Here is a 27,444-nt window from a genome sequence, read left to right on the forward strand (position 1 = left end):
TTTATTGCTTTGTGTCGAATAAATCCGCGTATCGTCAAAACCACTTATAAATTTAATTGCTATCTGATTTTGAGGGTAAACACTTTTCATTTAGTGTAGTTTCATTATTGTAAAGAAAAAAGTATTAGGTGGGCCTATCAAATATCATGCACATATTGTTTCCAACTCGAACTATATATGTATATATGTATACTTGTAAAATTTAAAAAAAAAATTAAAATTATGTATGAAAGGTGCATATATTGTTTCTCTATACTCTCAATTCGCCTATGATTTATGAAAAACATTCTGGAGGTGGAGTAGAAAACCTAGACTTATCAACACAATAATCATAAGTCATATACTTGGCTGTAACTTCTGCATATTTTTTTCTTTGTTTCGAACTCAACTTCCAATATTTTCTTTGGTTCCACCAAAAATTAGGAGAATTGCAATTAGTATTAATGGAACTAATTGGGCAGCCAATAATATCGAAATCTTGGAAATGAGATTTGAAAGGTGCAAAAGACCAATTAGTCTTTGTTAATCCTCCATCTGTTGCCCAACTATCTCCATCCCATATTGTAGCTAGTATTTGCATTGGTTTTGATGGATAGCTCACTCCAATATTTGCCTTGTTTTTGAACACTCTAATTGGAATATTGTCTACAAAAAACCTGAAACATGTGCAAAAAAAAAGGATTAATTTAACTTATATATAAACTGACAACGTAAATGCATCTTTATACAGTCAATATAATTTAATATGTTGCATAAGATTACTTGTCTTCTATTACATGTTACTAATTATTATAACTTCAGTACTTATTATGGATTGCACGTACTTTTGTAGTTACATTTTAAGTGACCGACAATATAATAAAATTTTACAATTTCCAATTGTTATATGATATTGTGGTTTAAATTATAAGACTCAACCGTAATATTTGCGATCTCTACGATAGGGGCGGAGACACACGCCACAAGAGATGTCATCAGACACTGTTAATTCGCTAGAAATTCACTAAGTACATGTGTAAATAGGACTAACATTTTTGGTAAATAATCAAATATGTATACATACATTAAGCCTTGAAAATAATGATGAAAACCAATTTGGAATATGAACTAAACCCTTAAAAACCCCATAATCCTATATCCAAAACTCATACACACTAATCAAAATTTTTGTGATAATAAGCCGGATGGAAAATTCTGAGTCCGCCACTATCTACAACCATTATTGTGAAAAATCTACATACTTGAGTGAGAAAAGAAAATATATAGATATGTTATGTTATAGTGCATGGTAAAAGAAGATTCAACCTAACTTTTCTTTTATGAAGTTAATTAAAACAAACACGAAATTCTTTTCAATTAGACTCAACCGTAGGCTGGCAATCTCTACAAACCAGTTAAACTATAATAATAATAATAATAATAATAATAATAGTAACAAACTAAGAAAGCAAAAAGTCAAAGTAGAAATAGTACTAAGTCTTGCAAAATTAAAATGCAAAAATTCCAGATGACATTTTCAACAATCGAATGATACGATGCATGTAATTTCCTTTGGTTCATCTTCATGATTGCTTAACCATTCCATAATGGCCCAAATTCCAGCCTGAACTCTAGAAATTAAAGCAGAAACTGCGACAAATTAAAATTAAAATTAACCTGTGCATTATATTGGTAATAGTACTTGCAAAGTTTAAACTAATAGTTGAGAAATTAGTCCAATAGAGAAAAATATCAAATCAAAGTTTAATATTACAAGTAGTTTAATGAATTTGAATTATTGAAAGCTGTAAATGTTGTATAGCAATAGAGTGGTGTTTAACATCTTGTGATGTCTAAAGATAGATAAAATAAAGGGCATCCCGGCGCACAAAGCATCCCGCATAAGTTTGCTTTGCAGTTTGCAACTTCTCACATCATGAGTTTGCTTTGCAGCCAAAGTTGGTGAGTCTATGACAGTGCTATCGAAGCTTAGCATCACCAAAACTACCGCGGAAGTTGAGTCAGGCTGTTGAACAACAACCAAGGCATTGTCGATTTGGGAGGGATGAAAGTGTGAGCTTCTTGTTTGTTTTGTTGTTTCACAGAAGACGGAGCAAGAATAGCAGCAAAATTATCTACACATGTAGAGCTAACTACAACTACAGCTGCATCTAATTGCAAATTCATCGACCTGCACATGTTTTTCTTTCATCCCATGTGCATCAACTTGTTGCGCCTCACCACTGGCAGCCAGCGAGGTAGGTATAAAGACCGGAGAATTTGAATTTTCTGCATTACAGTTGAAGTTGCACCGCCATCTACTCTTTCTTCACTGTTATGTAAAGTGAATACACATGCAGCCTCACCTCCAAATGAGGCGATGGGCTGATTCCTGGTGCGTGTGAATTCCGTCAGCCTGCATCACAATTATAACTCTATGCTGGGCTGATTGTGAAAGATATATAAAAACTTGAAAAAGCTGAGATATAAGGTAACTTTCATATAGTACAGAGGTTGCCGACCTTTTGTTTCAGTTACTTCTTGCTATCCTCCAAATCCACTTCCTACAGCACTATTCTCATCATTGCGGAGAGTCAGCAATCCCATGTATGTTTCTGGACTTGAGGAGTAACATATGATATGCAAACAACTAAAGCCATGCCCAAAAAAGAAAAGAAAAAGTATACAATAACAACAATTTGAAAGAACAAATGCTGGAGTATATTTACCGACAAAATGAAGAAAAGAAGAATGGAAATAGCTGGGAGAATGCATTAGATGCATTGGATGTATTCCTTACATGCCTTCTGCAAAAGATAATTACACTGGTCAAACTCTGCCACATATAATGAATGAAATGAAGGAGGTAATAAGTTCGTATATACTCACATATTTTCTCACTTCTGAACAAGGACCTGAATCCTGTCTTCTCCCATCGTATCTTCAACATCTTGCTTAATCTTCAGAGCAGATTCTTCAAGTTGAGGGCTCCACTTCAGTTCGATACTTTTTAATGAACAAATATCCCCGAAACTGGGCGGAATCTCCTCAAGCTTACGACAGTCCCGCAGTCGTAATTTCTCAAGCGCAGGAAAGGATTCCTCTCTAACCTCCCACTTAGCAAGATCCACTCGCTGCAATGTCAAACATTTGAGATTCTGAAAGGTGTCTTCCTCCCCCATGTTCCATTCTTCCCCCTCGATGATTGCGTCTTTAAGGTACAGCTCTTCAAGGTTGGACAGTATTCCTATTGTTGATAGTGAATCGGATGTCAGAGGAAACTCACGCAAACACAACATTTTCACACTCGAAGGGAAGTGAAAATTCCAAAGCCGATTTGTCGCTATAGAGAGCGCACTATCATTTGAATTTGAACTTTTAAAAGTTACTTCGAGAGATTCTAGTTCATTTAGGAAGTCCAATTTCGGGAACCGATATCGCCCTGTTGAACAATCCCATGATTCCTTGAGATCAAATCGAAGCTCGTGAAGATTGGGAAACCTTTTGAAAATATCCTCTGTGTCTTTTGAATAGGAAACTTCGAGTCCCCGTAATGATCTCAAGCTCTCTGACTTTGAGTCCTCTGCTACCAGTATTGGCTCATTCTTATCCAAATCAAAGAAGGAACAATTATATATAGCCAGCACTCGCAATTTTACAAGATTCCAAATTGTTGGTAATAATACCAAGGGTGGTCCATATTTATTCACCCACAGAGTTTCCAGATTCAGGAGATTTGAAAAAGACGAAAGAGATTTAACTTTTGTCCGAATGTTTAAGTACCTCAAATGAACCAATGTGCATATTTCATTCAACAGAGAATCATTCACCAGAATAAAAGAGTCATCCAGTTGCAACACTCTAAGAAGCCTCAAGTGTCTTAGGTGACATATATCATTAAGACTATTGTCACCAAACTTGTGTCCAGTTATCCTCAAAGAATAGAGGTGTTTACCAGAATGCCTATTGTTATGCCAAAAGTGCCACTTACGATATGCAATGTTCATTTGACGTGGCATCAAATCTGAAGAAGATGATGATGGAGCACTTGAACTTATCAAGTCAAACAACTTTTCCTCTCTTGCTTTTATCAAACAAAAGTCATGCACAAGATCATGAATTTGGCAAGTCCGATCGTCACCTATTTTATTGAAAGAAATTACCAAGCTACTGGAAATTAAATTATCCAGATAAATCCCAACCACTTCTTCCACACTCTTCATATCTCTCCGCTCCAAAAATCCTTCAGCAGGCCATAAAATTTCCAAATTACGGACTGGAATTACTTCGTCCTTCGGAAAACTTGCAAGGTGAATCAAGCACGACTTTAAGGGATCAGGTAAATGGTCATAACTTAATGCTATAACCCTCATCACGTCCTCTTCTTTTTGGAAAATAAAGGAATTCAAATTATTTCGAACTTCAAGCCACACACTCCTTTTCTTTTCCTTCCCTGCAATGACTCCAGCAATCAAATCAACCACCAAAGGAAGCCGTTTGCAGTTTTGGACTATCTCTTCTCCAACATCCAGTAGTTCATCAGGGCAACTTTCTTTTCCAAAGACCTTTTTCTCTAATAACTCCCAACTTTCTTCCTGTGTTAGCAATCGAAGGTCAAGAGGATCACTGTGGCGTTGTGCATGCATAGCCACTTTCTTTTCTCGAGACGTCAAAATAATTCGACTTCCTTTCTCAACTTCAGGAAAAGGTCTTGTCAACTCATCCCATGCTGCGGTGTCCCACAAATCATCTAAGACTATAAGGTACCTCTTTCCAAACAGATGTTTCCGTAGCTCATTAGCAACATCAATATTCTTACCGAATTTCGAAGATGAGCCAACAACTTGATTAAAAAGTTTTTTCAGCAACTCCATCTCGTCATACTTTTGATCGATTGTACACCATGCACGGATGTCAAAATGACCAAAAACTGACTTATCATTATACACTTTGTACGCCAAAGTAGTTTTACCGGAACCCGGCATACCAGTGATCGAAATGACATCTAGCGTTTTTGGTCCACTCGTGAGCTTCTTAATTATCAAGTATGTCTCCTCTTTAAAACCTACGATTATTTTACCAGCTATTGATGATTTGCGCTCAACTGGCTTGTTGGGAGAGTTCACAACAATGACACCCATGTTCTTGGGAATCTTCTCAAATAAATTTGAGACCCTTTCTTTGATAAGATTGATCTTTTCTATGGCAAGGGGAAGTGAGAAAATAAGATGTAAGAGACCATTTTCTCTTCCAATAATTGAATCAATGATATCTTTTGTCTCGTATGCCACATCTAAAACACATGCCCAAAGATCTTTATACAATTCTTGCTCAACAATCCCGAAGAAAGATCTTATGAATTCTAGATCGTCTTTTACCAGCCTGATTTCTTCCTTTATCAAAGCAACTAAATAAGCATTGGAATTGAGCAAATCATTTAGGTGTCTAACTAGAAGATGCATGAATAGGGTTGCATCACTCAAGGGAAAGCATAGTTGAGATGAGTCCGGGGCTTTCAGGTAAACATATTTGAGTTCTCTCTTCAGGAGTTCAATATTTTCGAGCAAGCCTAGAGTTGCACTGTTTGTTTCATTGGTACTCTCTCCTTTCTTTGATTTCACTTCTAAGTCGCGAGCAATAGCTGATACGTCTCTGGTAAGTGCTCCAACACGTGCTAGGAATTCAAACAACTGGCCATTATGAATAAAATCCTTAGGCACATCAGTGAGAATGATTAATAGGAACTCTATCATGATATGAATATTTCGAGCCCCTGGAGTGCTAGCGGTAATAACATTTACCATGTGCTCTTGTAGATGAATCAGATATTCTCTAAGAATGTCCGGAGAGGTTTCTAGGAGCTGCTTAATAAATTGTCCAACTTCTGCTGATGTTGAAGCTTTCAAATTTGTAAAACATATGTGCATAACCTCCAGCTGAGTTGGAATAATCTCCAAGAATAGATGTGCTAGCTTGAAGAGTCGAGAATCTCCAGGAAACTGATCATCCCAATGGAAGCGTCCTACTCTCTGAGCCATTAGTTGAAACTGAGGTAAGACATATTCAACAATCTCATGCCCAACACAACCATTCACTATCAACCCGTGGAAATCTCTTATGTTGGCACATACATTCTGAAGAATCTCATATTCAGTCACGAATGGAGAAAGTTGTTCAGCACAATACTTGGAAAGATGAGGGAGATTCTGGAGGAGGAAGTCCAACTGCTCCCCAGTCATGGAGGCACTTGATTTAGCAAGATAACATGAGCTGATACAATATTCCATATTCTCCACGAGGCGAGGATGGATATGATGGATGCCTTGTTTCAACCGCATGTAGTAGCCAAAATCATATAAAATTGTTTCAACCTCTTGTCTTCTGCGAGTCATTATATAATTAAAATTTTCCATATTTGAATAAGAAAGCTGGACATATGTACAAAAAAATGCCAGCTTCAATTTTAGCTTTTTAATTAGATCCACGTCAACTGCTTTTTGATTTTCTTCATTCTTTAATCTCTCTATGAAATCCAGAATATTGACAATGTCCTTGCGAAGAGAAGAAAGTGACACCTGCCAAAAAGAACAAACATTATATCAAATTCTCCCAAAGAAAGACGGTTAATTCTCTATATATTATGTTCTTAGAGTTTGAGCAACTGCTAATGTATCCAAAATAAGCATGTCAAGAAAATGGTTTACTATGCATATGTTCAACTGCATTAAAAGAATATGTTCAGCTGGTGTTCCCTCCACCCCCCTCAATTTACTAGATTATGAAACGATTTAGTAAAGATTTATTCTAACCATTCCGAGGAAGATATGAATAGAAGTAACTGTCAAACATATAAACACAACCTCTTGAAAATCATAACTAACCAGGATTGATAAGCTTTATATAATGTTTAGTTCTTTTTTTTATTCTTACAACAAGAAGTTTATAATTCTATCAATAAGTTCCTAATTCTTTGTTATACGATAGTGAATGCACATGTCTGATAGCAAAAACTTGCTCGTACTCAGTATTGTACCAAAAAATACTAACTTATAATGGTTAAGTGATTTAATAACGTAAGAACATATATTAAGTGAAAGAAATTTATGTGCAGACACATGGCATGCATATGTTGGTTTAGTATATAAAGTCACAATTAATCAAAAAGAAATCAAATAAAACAAACAAGAACCTAAATTTATCCGATTCATGATATTAAGAGAAAAAAAATAGTATATACATCATGGATTTCAATATCTTCAACCATAAGTTCATTTGCCTCAATTTTTAGCTTCAGGTTCATTTGCTGAAGTATGAGGTAAGAAACAGAAGTAGAGGTGATTAAGCGAAGGAGGGAATAATCATAACATACGTCACGGATTTCAATGTCTTCAACCGTATGTTCCTTTACCGAACTGGGAGGAGCAAGTTTCTGCAAATAAACACCAATAGCATCAAGGTACAACCCAGAATGCCCGTGAAATCCCACAATAGCTGCACTTTCTTTCATCACAAGTGAAAATGAGGTACCACCTGCATCAGACCCAAATGGTCCATAAATATTTGCATTAGTTATAAAACATAGAGATTTTATAACCCAATGGCCATTATAACATCCAAATGTCCCCTTGATGCCTGTTAAATATTCCAATGGAGTTGCCTCAATAACAACCTGAGATTATTGCAAATCACATATCGGTTAAATAAGTAATAGAGTAGGGAATTTTGACAAGAATTCAGAAAAGTGCAAGAAGGTCATATTAGGATTCGAAATCTGTGACCTAAACTAAATTTGGACACTTAGTTGAATCCTGTCACTACAAAGGAAGCGGCAAACTTAAATATGAATCAACCGGTGCATTCATATCTTCGACTTGAAAGATACCAATATAACTATAGATTTTACGTTGTGTGCACTGGAACTGCGAAAAGTTGCGACACTATCATATTAAGTTGACCAATAACGTGATTTTTCATATCAAGAGCCTGGTAAGGTAACTTGAAGGCCGTAAGATAAAAAAATTACATGTTATATCTGGTTCAATTGTCGTGATAATTAATTATTATTTTTACATAATTTAAGCTCATTGATAGGACATGACACAAATTTAACTTGAGAAGAATGTTCCAATCATGAGAAATAAATATGTCGACCATAATATTTTGGACTTACCTTATTTATTCGACCTCCATTCCCACCAAACTTTGGTGAGTCTATGGTAGTACCTTGTTCAGTAATGGTTCTGAACATGATGGAGTCTATACAACCTCCATGAGCAATCAATATTTCTTTAATGTGACTTTTCAACTTGTAATTCCATTCTGATCCACCAGTATTGCCTCCCCATGGCCCCACCAATATTGAGCCCACTTGATCGTAACTCACTTGATTTCCCTTCACATACATAACAAATTAGATCAATGTCTCGATTATAAAATTTTATCCCTATATTGGTAGTATTATTTTGCAGCGAAAAGAAAAAAAATAGAATGAATATAGACAGTCATTTAAAAGAAGAGATGGCAAGGTACCATTGTTGGCAATTTACTTTCACTTTTTGTTATTTTCCCTTTCTTATGATCACCTGATCCTGATCCCTAAATAAGGTGTCAGAAGAGTAACATAAATTGTTTAATGAAAGGGATCTCAATTAAGGAAGTAGAGGTGATTAAGAAAACAAGCGAATAATCACAACATACGTCATGGATTTCAATTATTTCTTCAACCATAGGTTCATTTGGCTCAATTGTTTCATCTTCAGGTTCCTGTGCTGAAGCAGGGGGAGTATATTTCAGCAAATAAACACCAATAGCATCAAGGTACGCTCCACAACGCCCGTGAAATCCCACAATAGCTACACCTTCTTTCATCACAAGTGAAAATGGGGTTCCACCACCCTCAGACCCAAATGGTCCATAATTCTTTACATTAGTTGTAAAACATAGAGATTTTATAACCGAATAGCCATCAAAACATCCTAATGTACCCTTGATGCCCTTTAAATGTTCCAATGGAGTTTCCTCAAAAACAACCTGAGATTATTGCAAATCACATATCGGTTAAATAAGTAGCAGAGTCGGGAATTTTGAAAAGAATTAGAAAAGTGCAAGAATGTCATATTAGGATTCAAAATCGGTGACCTATAGGAAATTTGGACACTTAGTTGAAAACCTCTCAATGCAAAGGAATCGAAAAACTTAAATATGAAGCAACAGGTGCATTCATATCTTTGACTTGAAAGATGCTTATGTAACTATAGATTTTACGTTGTGTATACTAAAAATACAAAAAGTTGCTACACTATCTTATTAAGTTGACCAATAATGTGATTTTTTCATATCAAGAGGCTGGTAAGATAACTTGAAGGCCGTAAAATAAATGAATTACCTGCTATAGTTGGTTCAATTGTCTTGATAATTAATTATTAGTTTTACATAATTTAAGCTCATTGCTATGACATGATACAATTTAACTTGAGAAGAATATTCCAATCATGAGAAATAAAAATATCGACCATAATATTTTTGGACTTACCTTATTTATTCGACCTCCATTCCCACCAAACTTTGGTGAGTCTATGGTAGTACCTTGTTCGGTAATGGTTCTGAACATGATGGAGTCTATACAACCTCCATGAGCAATCAATATTTCTTTAATGGGACTTTTCAACTTGTAATTCCATTCTGATCCACCTGTACCTCCCCATGGCTCCACCAATATTGAGTCCGCTTGATCGTAACTCATTTGATTTCCCTTCACATACATAACAAATTAAATCAATGTCTCCATTAACAAATTTTATCCCTATATTAGTTGTATTATTTTGCAGCAAACCAAAAAAAAAAAGTAGAATGAATATAGATACAGTCATGTAAACGAAGATATGGCAAGGTACCATTGCTGGCAATTTACTTTCATTTTTTGTTATTTTCCCTCTCTTATGATCACCTGATCCTGATCCCTATATAAGGTGTCATAAGAGTAACATAAATTAATTGTTTAATGAAAGGGAAATCAATTAAGGAAGTAGAGGTGATTAAGCAAACAAGCGAATAATCACAACATACGTCATGGATTTTAATTATTTCTTCAACCATAGGTTCATTTGGCTCAATTGTTTCATCTTCAGGTTCTTGTGCTGTAGTAGGGGAAGTAAGTTTCTGCAAATAAACACCAATAGCATCAAGGTACGCTCCACAACGCCCGTGAAATCCCTCAATAGCTCCACCTTCTTTCATCACAAATGAAAATGGGGTTCCACCATCCTCAGACCCAAATGGTCCATAATTCTTTGCATTAGTTATAAAACATAGAGAGTTTATAACCAAGTGGATACCACAACGTCTAAATGTCCCTTTGATGCATGTTAAATATTCCGTTGGAGACGCCTTAATAACAACCTGAGATTATTACAAATCACATATCAGTGAGATAAGTAGCAGAGTCAGGAATTCTGACAAGAATTCAGAGAAAGGTGTAAGAATGTCACATTAGGATTCCAAATCAACATGTGCATTCATATCCTTAACTTGAAAGATGCTTACAACAACAACAACCCAGCATAATCCTACAAAGTAGGGTTTGCGCAGGTTAATGTGTACGCAGACACTATTTCCGAAAGACCCCGGCTAACTTGAAATATGCTTATATAACTATAATATTATGCTGCGTACACTGAAAATGATGCAAAGAGTTGCCACACTATCATGTTAAGTTGATATATAGCATGTTATTTTCATATCAAGAGCATGATAAGGTAACTTGAAGGTTGTAAGCTAAATAAATAATCTGTTATAACTGGTTTAATTGTCTTGATAATTAACTGTTATTTTTACATAATTTAAGCTCATTGCTATGACATGATACAAATTTAACTTGAGAAGAACGTTCCAATCATGAGAAATAAATATGTCAACCATAATTTTTTCGGACTTACCTTGTCTCTTCGACCTCCATCCCCACCAAACATTGGTGAGTCTATGATAGTAGCTTGTTCGGTAATGGTTTTGAACATGATGGAGTGTATAAAATCTCCATGAGCAATCAATATTTCTTTAATGGGGCTTTTGAGCTTGTAATTCCATTCTGATCCACCAGTGTTGCCCCCCCATGGCTCCACCAATATTGAGTTCGCTTGATCATAATTCACTTGATTTTCCTTCACATACATAGCAAATTAAATCAATGGCTCCATTATCAAATTTTTATCCCTATATTGGTAGCATTATTTTGCAGTGAAAAGTAAATAGAATGAATATAGATACAGTCATGTAAAGCAAGAGAAGACAAGGTACCATTGTTGGCGATTTGCCTTGATTTTTTTGTTATTTTTCCTTTCTCTTATTATTTCTTATGGTCACCTGATTCTGATCATCCCTTTTTAAAGTTATTCTTCTATTTAAGGTGTTAGAAGAGTTACTTAAGTCATTAGTTTTATGAAAGGGATCTGTGCTTGTGTGCAAGTATGAGGTGAAGAAAGTGAAGTAGAGGTGCTTGAGAAAACGAGGGAATAATCACAACATACGTCATGGATTTCAATTTCTTCAACCACATGTTCATTTGGCTCATTGTTTTTAGCTTCAGGTAATTCCTTTGATAAAGTGGGAGGAGTAAGTTTCTGCAAATAAACACCAATAGCATCAAGGTATGCTCCACAACGCCCGTGAAATCCCACAATAGCTCCACCTTCTTTCATCACAAGCGAAAATGGGGTTCCAGCCTGAGACCCAAATGGTCCATAATTCTTTGCATTAGTTATAAAACATAGAGATTTTATAACCGAATAGCTACCACAATATCCAAATGTCCCCTTGATGCATGTTAAATATTCCAATGGAGTTGCCTCAATAACAACCTGAGATTATTGCAATCGGTTAAATAAGTAGCAGAGTCAGTAATTTTGATCAGAATTCAGAAAAGTACAAGTATGTCACAATAGGATCCAAAATATGTGACCTAAAGCAAATTTGGACGCTTTGCCACTTCTTTTGCATTGAGAGGATTCAACTAACTTAGATATAAAAGAAAATTATATTTACACTTTCTACATAATTTTTAGATGAATGGGATTCAATTAAACCCGTAGCTCTGCCGGCCTTGTGTTAAACCCAAGTGAGGATCTATAGTGAAAGGAACCGGTGTATTCATATATTTGACTTGAAAGATGCTTATGTAACTATAGAGTTTATGTTGTGTACACTGAAAATACAAAAAGATGCTAAACTATCATGTTAAGCTGACATATAACATGTCATTTTTCATATCTTGATAATTAAATTTTTATTACGAAGTTTAAGCTCATTTCTACGACATGACACAAGTTAACTTGAGAAGAACGTGCCAATCATGAGAAATAAATATGTTGATCACAATGTTTTTGGACTTACCTTGTCTCTTCGACCTCCATCCCCACCAAACTTTGGTGAGTCTATGGTAGTACCTTGTTCAGTAACGGTCCAAAATATGATGGATTCTATACAATCTCCATCAGCAATTAATATTTCTTTAATGGGACTTTTTAGCTTGTAATACCATTCTGATCCACCAATGCCTCCCCATGGCTCCACCAATATTGAGTCTGCTTGATCGTAACTCACTTGATTTCCCTTCACATATATAACAAATCAATGGCTCCATTATCAAAATTTATCCCAATATTGGTAGTATTATTTTGCAGTGAAAAAAAAACAGAATGAATATAGGCACAATCATGTAAAAGAAAAGAAGGCAAGGTACCATTGTTGACGATTTGCTTTGATTTTTTTTCAATCCCTTTCTCTTAATATTTCTTATGATCATTCTATTTAAAGTTATTCATTCAATATAAGGAGTTAGAAAAGTAACATAAGTCATTAGTTTTACGAAAGGGATCCGTGCTTGTGTGTAAGTATGAGGTGAAGTAAAGGAAGTAGAGGTGATTAAGCAATGGAGGAAATAATCACAACATATGTGAGAACTAGTTAATTTTATCGTATGGTCACAAAAAATTACTAGTGAGTTATTAAGTGATCATTATATAAATTAGTCCATAAATTAAAAGGAGAAATATGACAAATACTTAAACTAATTTTTCATATCTGACTTTAAGTGTATTTCATTTTCCTCCTTTTTGTTTCCTTTTTAATTCCAAAATATAATGGAAAAAATAAGAAGGACAGTTATTATTGTCAGAGGCGGATCCAGTGTGAGAGTTACGGGTTCAATTGAACCCGTAACTTTTGACGCGGAGTAAAAATTTATTAAAATTACAAAAATAATAGATTTGAACCCATAACTTTTAAATATATAATGGGTTCAATGTTAAAAATCTTAAAAATTGAACCCATAAAAAATAAGGACAGTTATTATTGTCATTGTTCTTGTATGAACTTGAAAAAGAATTGGAGGTGTTGAGCAAATATGAAGGTTATTGATTACTGGGGTTTGGTGATGATGTTGTAGTGAAATTGTAGTTGAAATTTAAGCTTGATTGGTGCGAATTTGGTTGAGTTTTTGTTGAATTTTGAAACCCAAAATTAAATTTGAAGCTCTTGAAACAAAGTGTGTTTTGGAAGAACGACACATGAAAATCGATCCTCAGAGGGTACTTATACCTTTTCCCAACCAAAAACATTTAAACAAAAAACAAAGTACCTGATAAATTACTATAACCATTAAACCCACAGAGAAAAATGAAGGGAAGAAAGCAACCAAAGGAGGAAAAAGAAAGATGCTATTATGAGTATCAAAGATTATGAGTACTGAGAAAAGTATGAACATACTATAAAATGAAGTTTTTTTTTTATTCTTCCAATTATCTTGTAACTTAATCTTTTTATCAAAAGATTGATAGAACCAATTAATAGTTGATTGATATAATTATTTTATTTGATTGTTCTTGGCTTATTGCTAATTGTTGTTTTTTTTTCAATTGAAAAGAGCTCTTCAACTGGAATTTAAGTGTGAAAGTTAGTTAAACTACTTGTGATCAGGATTAATTAAGAGAATATTGATTAATTTGGTTATTTGATCGACTTTATGCAATTATCAACCGTTATACTCATGAGAGCAAATTAATAAATTAAGAATCTGAAGTAATTGGAACTAAGGGTGTACGAAGAAAATCGACAAATCCCACCAAATCGATAATCTAAATCAAGCTGGAAAAAAAATTCAACTGTGATTTGGTTTGGTATTAAAAAAAAGTAATCCAACCATAATTGATTTGGTTTGGTATTAACTTAAAAATTCAAACCGAAACCAAACCAATCCGATATTACATATGTATATTTTAAAAATATTGTATTCATAAAAATATTTATTATAAAGTAATTTATAAATATTTAATAAATTTTTTAATAATTTATGTATTTAATATAATTGTTTAAGTCTGAGCTTATAATTTTCAAATAGTCCAAATAAGTGTTCGATCGATTGAGCCCAAACAAAATTTCCTAAAAACAATCTAACAAAATTGCACCTTTTTACTTGACCCCCTTCCCCATATAACTCATTCCATTGTTTTAGCTCAGTCATCATAGAATTCTTGAAGCTTTTCTTTAGTGACAACGAAAATGAATGATTATTGAACTATAATTGTTGTATCTTATAGGGATAAAAGAAATATTTGGAGCATTAGTTGTATTTTTGTCCGGATATTATGGGGGGAAACTAGAAAAAATCAAACCAAAAACTGAAAAAAAAGAGACCAAAAATCCGGCTTTTACTGGTTTGATTTGGTTTATAGATTTAAAACCCCGGTATAATTATTTTAATTTAGTAATTAAATAAACCTACCGACCTGACCTATATACACACCTAATTCGAACATTTATCAATTACCAGACAACCATAGAAGTTAATCAATTTAATAAAAGAAGAAGTTTTACCTTTCACCAATAAATAGGAACTATAATCAATTATTTATAGTTATTTAATTTAATCGATTCTTCAATTAGTTCTTTAACTTAATATTTTATTTGGGTTTAGAAATACAACAACAACAACAACAATAACAAACCCAGTATGATCCCAACATGTGGGGTCCGGGGAGGGTTTAGAAATAATTAGGTGAAAATTTATTAGAAATAGTTATTCTTGACCTACGTAGGATAGACAGTTGACTCAAACCAATACCTCAAAGTTGTTTGCTAATTCCCCTTTCTCTCTTTCTCCTTCAATTTGTTTTCCTCTTTCCATGATCTGATGTATAAACTTTATCAGGAGAAAGAAGTAAGAATACAAAGAAACTGAAGAAAGAAGCATATATAGGAGAAAACATTTTTGCAGATATAGCCATGCATAAAAAATAGTAAGTGTTTTTTGAATAATATTTCCCCATCGGAGTACCAAAACTAAACACACTTTTCTTAAGTTATTAGAGACTAAATGACTTACCTTCTTAATTAATTTTATTATTTATATAGTGATTATTATTACTATTTTATATTGAACACATTTGAAGCTTTTGGTTAAGTAGTCTTCGAAGTCTATGTGCCTTTACGTAGTACCATATTCAGAAATTTTCTTTTTGTATTCAGACTTCAAGGTTATAAGTATTAGGTAGCGTAACTAAGAATTATAGTAGTCGTATGTTTTACATCGTCAAACAAGAAAATACTTTTTGTTAGGTGAAATTTGAACTTATTTAAAGTTTTAAGTATTAGAAAAAGTGACTATTCCTAAATAACAGTAAATTGAAAAGGAAATTATTAATAAGCAAAATATTAGTAGATTTAAAAGTCCTATATATATATATTAAGAAAATAATTAAATGGCTATTCCTAAATAATAGAGAATTAATTAAATGACTATTCCTATATATTAGGGATATAATCAAATGACTATTTTATTTAATGTGAACTCTATTTTAAAATGGTAAAAAAAACGAACGATATTTCGCTAAAGACCTTCGTGCTTTTAATATAGTATAGATAGATTAGAGACTAAATGACTAACCTTTTTAGTTGATGAAAAATCTGAGAAATGGCTTTAGCTAGAATGAGGCAACAGAAAGTATGGAATGACTGTTTTTGTGTATGTATAATGTATGAATTCTCCCCTTTTTCGACAAACCGACAGTTTGAGAAGAGAAGAGATAAGGGTATATAAGGGCACCAAAATAATGAGGCTAGGGAGAAAAATGACAAAAAGTGGTTGCGCATTAAATTTGAAATAAGTCTCTTAAATATATTTCAGAGTAGTTTCGTTAAGTTATGTAAAAGTGAGCAATTTTTATATATTTGATAAATTGTGATTGTTAGATTTAAACAGAATTGTGAAAAAATAAAAAGAGATAAAGGGAACTCACATTTGAAGGTGCAGGTTATATAGTTTCTGCTATTTTTGGTCTATTTCTTGTGGCTAGCGCAGTGCGTTGAGGTGCAATTCTTGTTTTTTTTTTTGTTTTGCCATGTTTCTAGTGTCCGATCGATACAGTCTTTAATGTTGTAGGTTTTAGCATTTGACAGGACTTTCCTCGAGAAACGGTAAACTTCAGGTCCTTATTAGGCATGTTACACCAATGATGTATTCTCTCAATGAACAAAGAGAATCATATAACCACTAATCATTATGGGATTTTAATCTCAAGTTGAGATCGGTTATATGAATTATTACAGATCGTTTCATTTCAACTCATCTTAAAGGCCGTTTGTTTTATTAAGATTAGAATGTATGAATATGAATAAACGTTGAGATCTATTTAAATTTGAATACTGAATAATTAAGTTTGTTTATTTTTACCAACATCTTAATATTTATAAATATAGTTATTAAAGTTAATAATATAAAAATCAATTAAGGTAATGCAAATGTTGTATCCACAAATTAATTATTGGGTCCTAAAGAGGTGGTTGATGGAATTAAGACTAACAAGAATGCATTTATAATTCCTATATTTCAACCAAGCAAGGCAATAAGGTATGTCACGACCCAAATTCTCCCTTCGTGAACTGTCGTGACGGCACCTAGTCTCTACGACTAGGTAAGCCTAATATTTGCGAAAATAAAATGAAACATAAAAGATAACAACTAACAGATATTTTTAATAAGCAGAAAAGATGCCGCTCGGCATATACAAACAACAGCTCCTCAAACAATACGCAATTTTCTCAAGAACCGGAATACCGTAAGTCACAAGCTTCTAAGAATTTCTAACTGCTCTACACATCAATGTATGAAGAAACAAAAGAAGAATTAACATAAGGGGGACCCCGAGGTCTGCGGACGCAGGTAGGTGTACCTTGAAATCTCCTGAAACAGCAACCGTGCAACTAAACTCGAGGTTGGTAGATGGTACCTGGATCTACACACGAAAAACATGTGCAAGGAAGGGCATGAGTACACCACAACGGTACCCAATAAGTACCAAGCCTAACCTCAGTCGAGTAGTGACGAGATGAGGTCAGGGCTCTACTGGTTGGTATATATATATATATATATATATATATATATATATATATATATATATATATATATTACAGTAAAATAAATATATATATATATATATATATTAAGGCAGAATGAAATATCGCAGTAAAATAAAGACTGAAATTAAACAGGAATGTAATCATAGAAGAAAACAGCTCAGTACACAGAGATAACAACTGGGGATCTCCCGAGATACCGTCTCGTAATCCCAAACGTAAATGTGCAAGGGGATTTTCCGGAATACCGTTTCGTAGTCCCAAAGTAAATATGCAGTGCAGGGGGATCTCCCGAAATACCGTTCCATAGTCCCAAAGTAAATATGCAGTAAAAGGGGATCTTCCGAAATACCGTTTCGTAGTCCCAAAGTAAATATGCAGCTCAAACAGTAGAAACAATAGCTATAACACAAAAACCTACAATTTAGACTAAGTACAAGTCATGGAAAAACAGGAACTTCAATAAACATGTTGCACATAGTTCAGATAAGCAATTAAGGCAAGTAGACATGCTATTGTAAGCTAACATGATACTACACGTGTTGACATAACTCAAATAAGAAGAAGAACAGGTTATTACTCAGTGAAACAATTAGCTCGTGTACGTACTCGTCACCTCACGTACACGACGCACACATATCAAAACAGTACCAAATCCTAAGGAGAGTTCCCCCACACAAGGTTAGACAAGCCAATTACCTCGAACCAAGTTCAAATCAATCCGTTACAATACCTTTCCCACGAATATCCGGCTCTGAGTGGCCCAAATCTAGCAAAAATCAATTACATAACATAAATATAACTACAAGAAACTAATCTAGCTAATGAAATCAAAGCTAATGCAAGAAATTAAAAAAATTGCCTAAACGCCTCCCTGGCCCCCCCGCCTTGGAACCTGGTAAAAGTCATAAAATATGAACACCCATTCACTCAGGAGTCTAACCATACCAAATTTACTCAAATCCGATACAAAAATCTCGATCAAATCCCCAAAATCTGGCTAAGAACCTTTCTCAAATTTTTCCAATTTTTCACCCCAAATCGGAAATTAAATGATAAAATTAATAAAATATTAGTGGGATATAACTAAAATCGAGTGCAAAATCATTACCCAATTGATATCTCTGAAAATCCCTCAAAACCTCGTCCAAATCCGAGCTCCCAGACTCAAGTTTTGATAAAAATGGCCAAACCCTCTTTTATGAAATGTTTAATACTGCCCAGTGATTTCTTAACCGCGATCGTAGAAACATCCTCGCAATCGCGAAGAACAACTTTGCTGCCTCAGAAATTTACTCTACACGAGCGCGATGTTCTAACTCTCACACTTACGCGATCGTGAACAATCCAACGCGTCGCGATGAACAAAACGTGTGGCCAAGCTTTGGTCCACTTAACACTACGCGAACGCGACCTTGGCTATGCGTTCGCGAAGAACCACCTCACATCACTACGCGTTCGCATTCTCCTGTCCGCGAATGCGAAGATCAAATCCATTGTCTCGCCCACCTAGACTACGTGATCGCGGATCACCCCACATGATCGCATATAAGGAAACCAGAACTCAAGACACCATAAACTTCAGCAACCTTCTAAGTCCAAAAACTAGTATGTTGAGCATCCGAAACTCACCCGAGGCCCCCGGGACCTCAACCAAATATACCAACTAATCATAAAATACCATACGAACTTAGTCGAGCCCTCAAATTATATCAAACAACGTTAAAATCACGAATCACCCTCTGATTCAAACTTAAAAAATTTGAAACTTCCAAATTCGACAACCGATTCCGAAACCAACCAAACCACATATGATTGACCCCAAATTTTACACACAAGTCATAACCAACATTATGGACCTACTCCAACTTTCATAATCGTATTCTGACCCCGATATCAAAAGTTTCACTACCGGTCCAAATCTCCAAAAATTCGACTTTCGCCATTTCAAGCCTAAATGAGTTACAGACCTCCAAAATAGAATCCGGACACGCCCCTAAGCCCAAAATCACCCAACGGAGCTAACAGAATCGACGAAACTCCATTACGAAGTCATCTTCATACAGTTCCACTTACGGTCCAAATTCTAAGACTTATGCTTCCGTTTTAGGGACTAAGTGTCTCAAAACACTCCAAAAAGCAAAACGAAACCTCCCGGAAAGTCATAATAGTAGAAATAGACATGGGAAAAGCAGTTAATAGGGGATCAGGGTTATTACTCTCAAAACGATCGGCCGGGTCGTTACATCCTCCACCTCTTAAAATAATCGTTAGTCCTCAAACGAGCATAAAGACATACCTGAAGTGGTAAAAAGATGAGGATAACAGCTGCGCATATCCTGCTCGGTCTCCCAAGTCGCCTCCTTGACCGGTTGACCTCTCCACTGAACCTTCACTGATGCAATGTTCTTTGGACTGAGCTAAAATCCAACACGTGATACGGATCACCGTGATACTTTCGGAACATAGAAACATGGAATATCGGATGAACTCCTGCTAGACTGGGAGGCAAGGCAAGCTCATAAGCAACCTCCCCAACTTGCCGCAACACCTCAAATGGACCAATGAACCTTGGGCTTAGCTTGTCCTTCTTCCCGAACCTCATGACGCCCTTCATAGGTGAAACCCGGAGCAAGACCCGCTCTCCAACCATGAATGCGACATAGCGAACCTTCTAATATGCATAACTCTTCTGTCTAGACTGGGCTGTGCGAAATCTATCCTGAATCACCTTAACCTTCTCCAAATCATCCTGAACTAAGTCTGTGCCCAATAATATAGCCTCGCCCGGCTCGAACCAACCCACCAGGGACCGACACCGCCTACCATACAAAGCCTCATACGGTGCCATCTGAATGCTAGACTGATAATTGTTGTTATAGGCAAACTCCACAAGTGGCAAGAAGTTTATAATTCTATCAATAAGTTCCTATTCTTTGTTATAAAATAGTGAATGCACATATCTCTCATAGCAAAAACTTGCTCGTACTCGGTATTTGTACAAAAAAATACTAACTTATAATGGTTAAGCGGTTTAATAACAAAGAATATATATTAAGTGAAAAAAATTTATGTGCAGACACATGGCATGCATCTGTTGGTTTAGCATATAAAGTCATAATAAATCGGAAAGAAATAAAATAAAACAAACAAGAAACAAAATTTATCTGATTCATGATATTAAGAGAAAAAGTAGTATAGACGTCATGTATTTCACTTTCTTTCATAGGTTCATTTGCCTCAATTTATTTTTTGCTTCAGGTTCATTTGCCGAGGTATGAGGTGAAGAAATGGAATTGGAGGTGATTAAGAGAATGAGGGAATAATCACAACATACGTCACGAATTTCAGTGTCTTCAACCATAGGTTCCTTTGCTGAAGTGGGAGGAGCAAGTTTTTGCAAATAAACACCAATAGTATCAAGATATGCTCCACATGAAATCCCACAATAGCTACACCTTTTTTCATCACAAGTGAAAATGGAGTTCCACCAGCCTTAGACCTAAATGGTCCATAATTCTTTGCATTAGTTATAAAACATAGTGATTTTATAACCAACCGGCGGCCACAATGTCCAAATGTTCCCTTGATACCTATTAAATATTCCAATGAAGTTGCCTCAATAACCACCCGAGGTTATTCTAAATCACAAATCAGTTAAATAAGTAGCAGAGTTGGGAATTTTGACAAGAATTCAGAAAAGTGCAAGAATGTCATATTAGGATTTGAAATCTTTGGGCCGAATGCAAATTTGGACACATAGTTGATATAACGACCCGACCAGTTATTTTGAATATTATAATCCCGTTTTCCCATTTACTGATCAATTTATGTCTTGCAATTGATTTATGACTTATCGGGTTAGTTGATCCGGTTCCCGAAGGAACTCGGAGTGAGACACTTAGTCTCATAATTGAAACTTTAAGTTAGAAAAGTGGACCGGATATGGACCTATGTGTAAACGACCTCAGATTTAAATTTTTATGATTTCAATAGCTCAGTATGGTGATTATTGGCTTAGGAGTATGTCCGGAATATTATTTGAAAGTCCGTAGAGGAATTAGGCTTGAAATGCCGAAACTTTAATTTTTGAGAAGTTTGACCGGGAGGTTGACTTTTTGATATCGGGGTCGGAATCTGATTCTGAAAATTGGAATACCTCTGTTATGTCATTTATAACTTGTGTGCAAAATTCGAGGTCAATCGGACGTGATTTGGTAGGTTCCGGAGTCGTTTGTAGAAATTAGAAATTTCAAAGTTCATTAGGCTTGAATTGGGGTATAATTCATGATTTTAGCGTTATTTGAGGTGATTTGAGGGTTCGACTAAGTCCGTATGATATTTTAGGACTTTTTGGTATATTTGGTCGAGGTCCCGAGGGGATCGGGTGAGTTTTGAATGGTTAGCGGATCAAACATTTGGACTTGAATTGCTGTTGGAATTTTCTAATATCTGATAATGTTTTACTTTTACGCGATCGCGTGAATGCATTTGCGATCGCGTAGGCTTATTTGGTTAGTGGGGGGTTTTTGTTCTACGCGATCACGTGGGGATATCTGCGATCGCGTAGGGTTAATGTGAGGCAGTGACATTTTATGCTTCGCGATCGCGTGAAGCGGAAATTTTGTGACTCGCGAACGCGTGACGAAGGTCGCGTTCGCGTAGAGTAAGTGGAGCGGAGTAGAAGCCACGCGTTTTGATCTTCGCGATCGCGTGGACTAGTCTATGATCGCGTATGTCTGTGATGTTGTGCATCGCGATCGCGATCGCGTGGAAAAGTCTGCGATCGCGTAGAGTAAAATCTGGGCGATGGAAAATTATTCTTCGCGATCGCGTGGGAATGTTCGCGATCGCGTAGAGCAAATGTTTGGGCAGTTAGTTTAAGTTCTGAAAATAGTTTTTGATGATTTGGAGATCGGATTGAGGCGATATTTGGGTGATTTTTAGAGAAAACAACGGGGTAAGTATTTTTAACTCAATATTGATTAAATTACCCGAATCCATGGTTGTTTTTATCATTTAATTGGCGAATTAAGTTGGAAAAGTTTGAAAACCCTCTTAGTTTAAATTGAAGATTTGAGGGTCGAGTTAGGGTCGGATTTTGGTAAAATTGGTATGGTTATACTCGTGGTTGAATGGGTTTCCGGATTTTGTAACTTTTGTTGAGTTCTGAGACGTGGGCCCCACGGACGATTTTTGAGATAATTTTCGGATTTTTATGGAAAATCATTATTTTCTTATGAAATTAATTCCAATAAATTTTATTGAGTAAAACGAATTATTTATGACCAGATTCGAGGCGTTTGGAGACCAATTCACGAGGAAAGGGCATTGCAGAATAAGAATTTCACGGCTTGAAGTAAGTAACAGTTTTATATCTGGTCCTGAGGGTATGAAACCCCGAATTTTGGTATCATGCGATTATTTTGGAGGTGACGCACATGCTAGGTGAGGGGCGTGTGGGCGTGCACCGAAGGAATTGTGATTTGGTCCGTCCCGGAAAATTGTAAAGTTGAATAATTTATTGTTAGCTATATGCTCTCTTTGTGTTGATAAAATTTGACTGTAAATCATGTTAGAAATCATGCTTAGGCCATGTGATAGTACTGTTGGGACCCACAGAGGTTGCGTACTTGTTGAATTGCCTGCTAAATGCTATATGTACTCAGTCTCAGTTTTTACTTGCACATTTGAACTCAGTCTCTGTTATTATTATTGATACATCATATCAATATTGTTTGGGCTGATTTCATGATTATTGAGATCCCAAGAGACTGGAGAGATTTATGACTGAGTGAGGCCGAAGGCTTGATTGTGAGATATTGATACTATAGCATGTGAGTTGTTTGTACATCACGTGCCGTGAATATCCTTATATTATACTATAGCACGTGAGTTGGCCTTGCGGATCCTTATATTATACTACAACACGTGAGTTGGCCGTGCGGATTCTTATATTATACTATAGCACATGAGTTGGCCATGCAGCACGTGAGTTGGCCGTGCAGATCCAGATATTTATATTATGGAATGTGAGTTGTCCGTGCAGATTATAGCGCTTGGGCTGTAGGAGTCCCTCCGGAGTCTGTACACCCCCAGTGAGCGCGGGTACCCATTGAGAGTGAGTGATAAGGGCTGGGAGCCCAGGGAGTGATGAGGGCTGGGAGCCCAGGGAATGATTGCTGTCTTGAGAGGTTGTACTTGATTTTCATTTGTTGTTGCACTTAGTTGCTATCTGTCATTGTTTTGAAATCTCTGAAAGATTGTTGATATACAAATTACATGAACAGGAACTGTATAAAAAATGATCTGACATTAAACTGCCAGATTTGATAGCATGTTTATTCTTTGCTAGGATTACTGGAAATGAACCATAACTGTGTAGCTCGTTCAGTTCCTTATTTATTATTGTTACTTGCTGAGTTGGTTGTACTCATACTATACCCTGCACTTCATGTGCAGATCTAGGTATTTTCGGACATAGCGGGTGTTGATCCTTTTGTGCGGTTAATTTTTAGGAGATTTTGAGGTAGCTGCCGTGTTCCGCAGACCTTGTCTCTCCTTCTCTATCTCTTTGTTCACTGTATTTGGTCTCAGACTATTATAGACTATATTTTCCAAACTTGTATTCATATTAGATGCTCATGTACTCAGTGACACCAGGTTTTGGGGAGTGTTTGTATTATATTTAAATATTATATTTTTAACCTTAAAGAGAAGTTTGGATTTATTGAGATTATCGGCTTGCCTAGTATCGAGATAGGTGCCATCACGACAGGTTGGGATTTTGGGTCGTGACAAGTTAGTATCAGAGCCTAGGTAACATAGGTCTCACGAGTCATGAGCAGGTTTAGTAGAGTCTTACGGATCGATACGGAAACGTTTGTACTTATCTTCGTGAGGCTGCAGAACCCTTAGGAAAATTTTACTTTCTTGTATTCTGTCGTGCGAATTTGTTGATTCTGGAAACTAAATTTCTACTATTCTATTCTCTCACAAATGGTGAGGACACGTACTACCAAATCAGACGGTCATCCACCAGTGCCACCGGTTAGGACCGTGAGAGGCCGGGGCCGTGGTAGAGGCCGAGGTGTTGTTCGTACCACAGTTGGAATAGCACCTATAGTACCACCAATTGTTCCAGCACAGGAGCAGATTCCAGATATAGTTGGGCCGACAGGATCAGCTCAGGCACCAGCTGTGCCCATTGAGATTGCAGGCATTCAGGAGACTTTGGCCCAGATATTGGCAGCCTGCACTGACCTTGCTCAGGTGGTTTCGGCTCAGGCCGTACCTGCCACTTCTCAGGCTGGGGAAGGTACTCATACCTCCGTTGCCCGTACTCCAGACCAGGTAATACAGGGACTTCAGATACCGGGGCCACTACCAGCCCAGCCAGTTATAGTTGCTTAGGCCCCGGTAGTTCTTGTTATGGAAGTTGATGAGCAGAGGAGACTTGAGAGATTTGAGAGGCTTCGACCTCCACCATTTAGCGGTACTGAGTCAGAGTATGCTTAGGATTTTCTGGATAGGTGTCAACGGATACTTCGGACAGCGGGTATTCTGGAGACCGGTGGGGTCTCATTCACTACTTTTCAGTTTTTTGGGTCTGCACTCAGATGGTGGGAGACTTACGAGAGATGTAGGCCTGTTGGCGTAGCACCCCTTACTTGGCATCAGTTCTCCGTGGCCTTTCTGGAGAAGTTCGTACCTCAGTCCAGCAGAGAAGAGCTGCGCAGACAGTTTGAGCAGCTTCGCCAGGGTGATATGTCCGTGACGTGGTACGAGATGAGATTTTTTGAGTTGGCTCGTCACGCAGTCTGGTTGGTTCCCACTGATAGGGAGAGGATTAGGAGGTTCATTGATGGCCTCACATATCAGCTACGGTTACTTATGACTAGGGAGAGAGTATCTAGTGCTACTTTTGATGAGGTAGTTGGCATTGCTCGGCAGATAGAGATGGTTCGTAGCCAGGAACGTGGAGAGAGAGAGGATAAGAGGTCTCGTGGTCCGGGTGATTACAGCTGTGTTCCTTCAGGGGGTCAATTTCACCATGGTAGGGGTCGTTCTTACAGACACTCTCAGACGGGTCGTCTATCTCATCATGGTGCATCAGCTAGCCATGGTTCTTACAGTGTTCACTCAGGCCAATCTTCATTCAGTGCACTACCAGCGCAGAGTTCTCATCATGCCTCGTCCGCACAGACTTCTGCAGGTCATCCCTCGGGGTATCAGGAGCAGCAGTTCCGTTAGAGGAAGGGTTGTTTTGAGTGCGGAGAATTTGGTCATTTCAAGAGAGAGTGTCCTAGGCTGTTGAGTGGGGTTTCACAGCAGAGTTCTCGACCAACGACACCAGCACCAGCAGTTACACCACCCGCCTTGCCATCTCGGGGTAGGGGTCAGGCAGCTAGGGGTCGCCTAAGAAGGGGAGGCCGATCAGGAGGCGGGCAGGCTCGATTCTATGCTTTTCCTACCAGTCTAGATGCTATTACCTTAGACGCAGTAATCACATGTATTGTTTCAGTGTGCCACATAAAGCCTTCTATATTATTTGACCCTGGTTCCACTTATTCATATGTATCATCATATTTTGCTCATTATCTGAATATGCCCTGTGAGTCCTTAGTTTCACCTCTTTGTGTATTTACACCAGTGGGCAATATTATTACTGTGGATCATGTGTATCGGACGTGTGTGGTAACTATTGGGGAGTTGGAGACTAGAGTTGATCTCTTATTACTCGGTATGGTTGATTTCGATGTAATTCTGGGTATGGATTGATTGTCTCCATGTCATGCTATTCTAGACTGTCATGCAAAAATCGTGATGTTGATGATGTCGGGGTTGCCAAAGGTTGAATGGAGGGGTTCTCTAGATCTTGTTCCTAGCAGGGTAATTTCTTATTTGAAGGCCCAACGTATGGTTGGAAAGGGATGCTTGTCATATTTGGCCTTTGTGAGAGATGTTGATGCAGATGCTCTTATTATTGATTTAGTACCGGTCGTGCGAGACTTTCCGGATGTATTTGCTGCAGACCTACCGGGTATGCCACCCGACAAGGATATTGATTTCGGTATTGACTTGGTGCAGGGCACTCAACCCATTTCTATTCCTCCGTATCGTATGGCACCAGCTGAGTTAAAAGAATTGAAAGAGCAACTTCAGGAACTCCTTGAAAAGGGGTTTATTAGGCCTAGTGTGTCACCTTGGGGTGCACCAGTTCTGTTTGTAAAAAAGAACGATGGTATTATGCGGATGCGCATTGATTATAGGCAGTTGAACAAAGTTACAATCAAGAATAAATATCCATTGCCGCGTATTGATGATTTATTTGACCAGCTTCAGGGAGCGAGAGTGTTCTCCAAAATTGATTTGAGGCCTGGGTATCACCAATTAAAAATTCAGGATTCGGACATTCTAAAGATGGCATTCAGGACTCGTTATGGCCACTATGAATTTCTTGTGATGTCTTTTGGGCTAACCAATGCCCCAGTAGCATTTGTGCATTTGATGAATAGTGTATTTCAGCCATATCTTGATTTATTTGTCGTGGTATTCATTGATGATATTCTGGTGTACTCACGTAGCTAGGAGGAGCATGCACAACACTTGGGTATTGTATTACAGAGGATGAGAGAGGAGAAACTTTATGCCAAATTATCTAAGTGTGAGTTCTGGCTTAGTTCAGTGGCATTCTTGGGACATATAGTGTCCAGTGAAGGTATTAAGGTGGATCTGAAGAAAATAGAGGCAGTTGAGAATTGGCCCAGACCATCCTCAGTTATCGAGATTCGGAGCTTTCTCGGCTTGGCCGGTTATTATCGTCGTTTTGTGGAGGGTTTCTCATTTATTGCATAGCCTATGACTAAATTGACCCAGAAAGGTGCTCCATTCAGGTGGTCGGATGAATGTGAAGAAAGCTTTCAGAAGCTCAAGACATCTTTGACTACAACTCCAGTATTGGTGTTGCCTACAGGTTCAAAGTCTTATACTGTGTATTGTGACGTGTCACGGATTGGTCTCGGCGCAGTACTTATGTATGATGGTAGGATGATTGCCTAT

General features: G+C 36.9%; 2 protein-coding genes across 10 annotated transcripts in view; both read right to left on the reverse strand.

The window, feature by feature from the left end:
* Positions 1-238: 238 nt before the first annotated feature.
* Positions 239-27,444, reverse strand: part of LOC107787022 (xyloglucan endotransglucosylase/hydrolase protein 2-like) — a 71,627-nt gene continuing 44,421 nt past the window's right edge. Inside the window, exon 4 of the mRNA XM_016608538.2 lies at positions 239-656. Coding sequence (XP_016464024.2) covers positions 275-656 — 382 coding nt within the window. The 3' untranslated portion in view covers positions 239-274. The remainder of the gene's footprint in view (positions 657-27,444) is intronic.
* Positions 1,690-27,444, reverse strand: part of LOC107786450 (mannose/glucose-specific lectin-like) — a 32,321-nt gene continuing 6,566 nt past the window's right edge. The window contains exons 1-14 of one of the 9 annotated variants that reach the window (XM_075233982.1): positions 15,914-16,023; positions 15,092-15,157; positions 12,364-12,582; positions 11,502-11,831; positions 10,914-11,135; positions 10,045-10,377; positions 9,873-9,938; positions 9,512-9,730; positions 8,677-9,009; positions 8,509-8,574; positions 8,150-8,371; positions 7,510-7,648; positions 7,349-7,408; positions 5,921-6,554 (exon numbers count right to left, since the gene is read on the reverse strand). In XM_075233982.1, coding sequence (XP_075090083.1) covers positions 7,368-7,408; positions 7,510-7,648; positions 8,150-8,371; positions 8,509-8,574; positions 8,677-9,009; positions 9,512-9,730; positions 9,873-9,938; positions 10,045-10,377; positions 10,914-11,135; positions 11,502-11,831; positions 12,364-12,582; positions 15,092-15,154 — 2,253 coding nt within the window. In that variant the 5' untranslated portion in view covers positions 15,155-15,157; positions 15,914-16,023 and the 3' untranslated portion in view covers positions 5,921-6,554; positions 7,349-7,367. Of the gene's footprint in view, positions 2,396-2,501; positions 2,787-2,868; positions 6,555-7,348; positions 7,649-8,149; positions 8,372-8,508; positions 8,575-8,676; positions 9,010-9,511; positions 9,731-9,872; positions 9,939-10,044; positions 10,378-10,913; positions 11,136-11,501; positions 11,832-12,363; positions 12,583-15,091; positions 15,170-15,913; positions 16,024-27,444 lie in introns of those variants that run through there. The other 8 variants (XM_075233981.1, XM_075233985.1, XM_075233983.1 and 5 more) reach the window with 8 other exon arrangements.

Source organism: Nicotiana tabacum, chromosome 17, assembly GCF_000715075.1.
Source record: "Nicotiana tabacum cultivar K326 chromosome 17, ASM71507v2, whole genome shotgun sequence".
Classification (NCBI taxonomy): Eukaryota; Viridiplantae; Streptophyta; class Magnoliopsida; order Solanales; family Solanaceae; genus Nicotiana; species Nicotiana tabacum.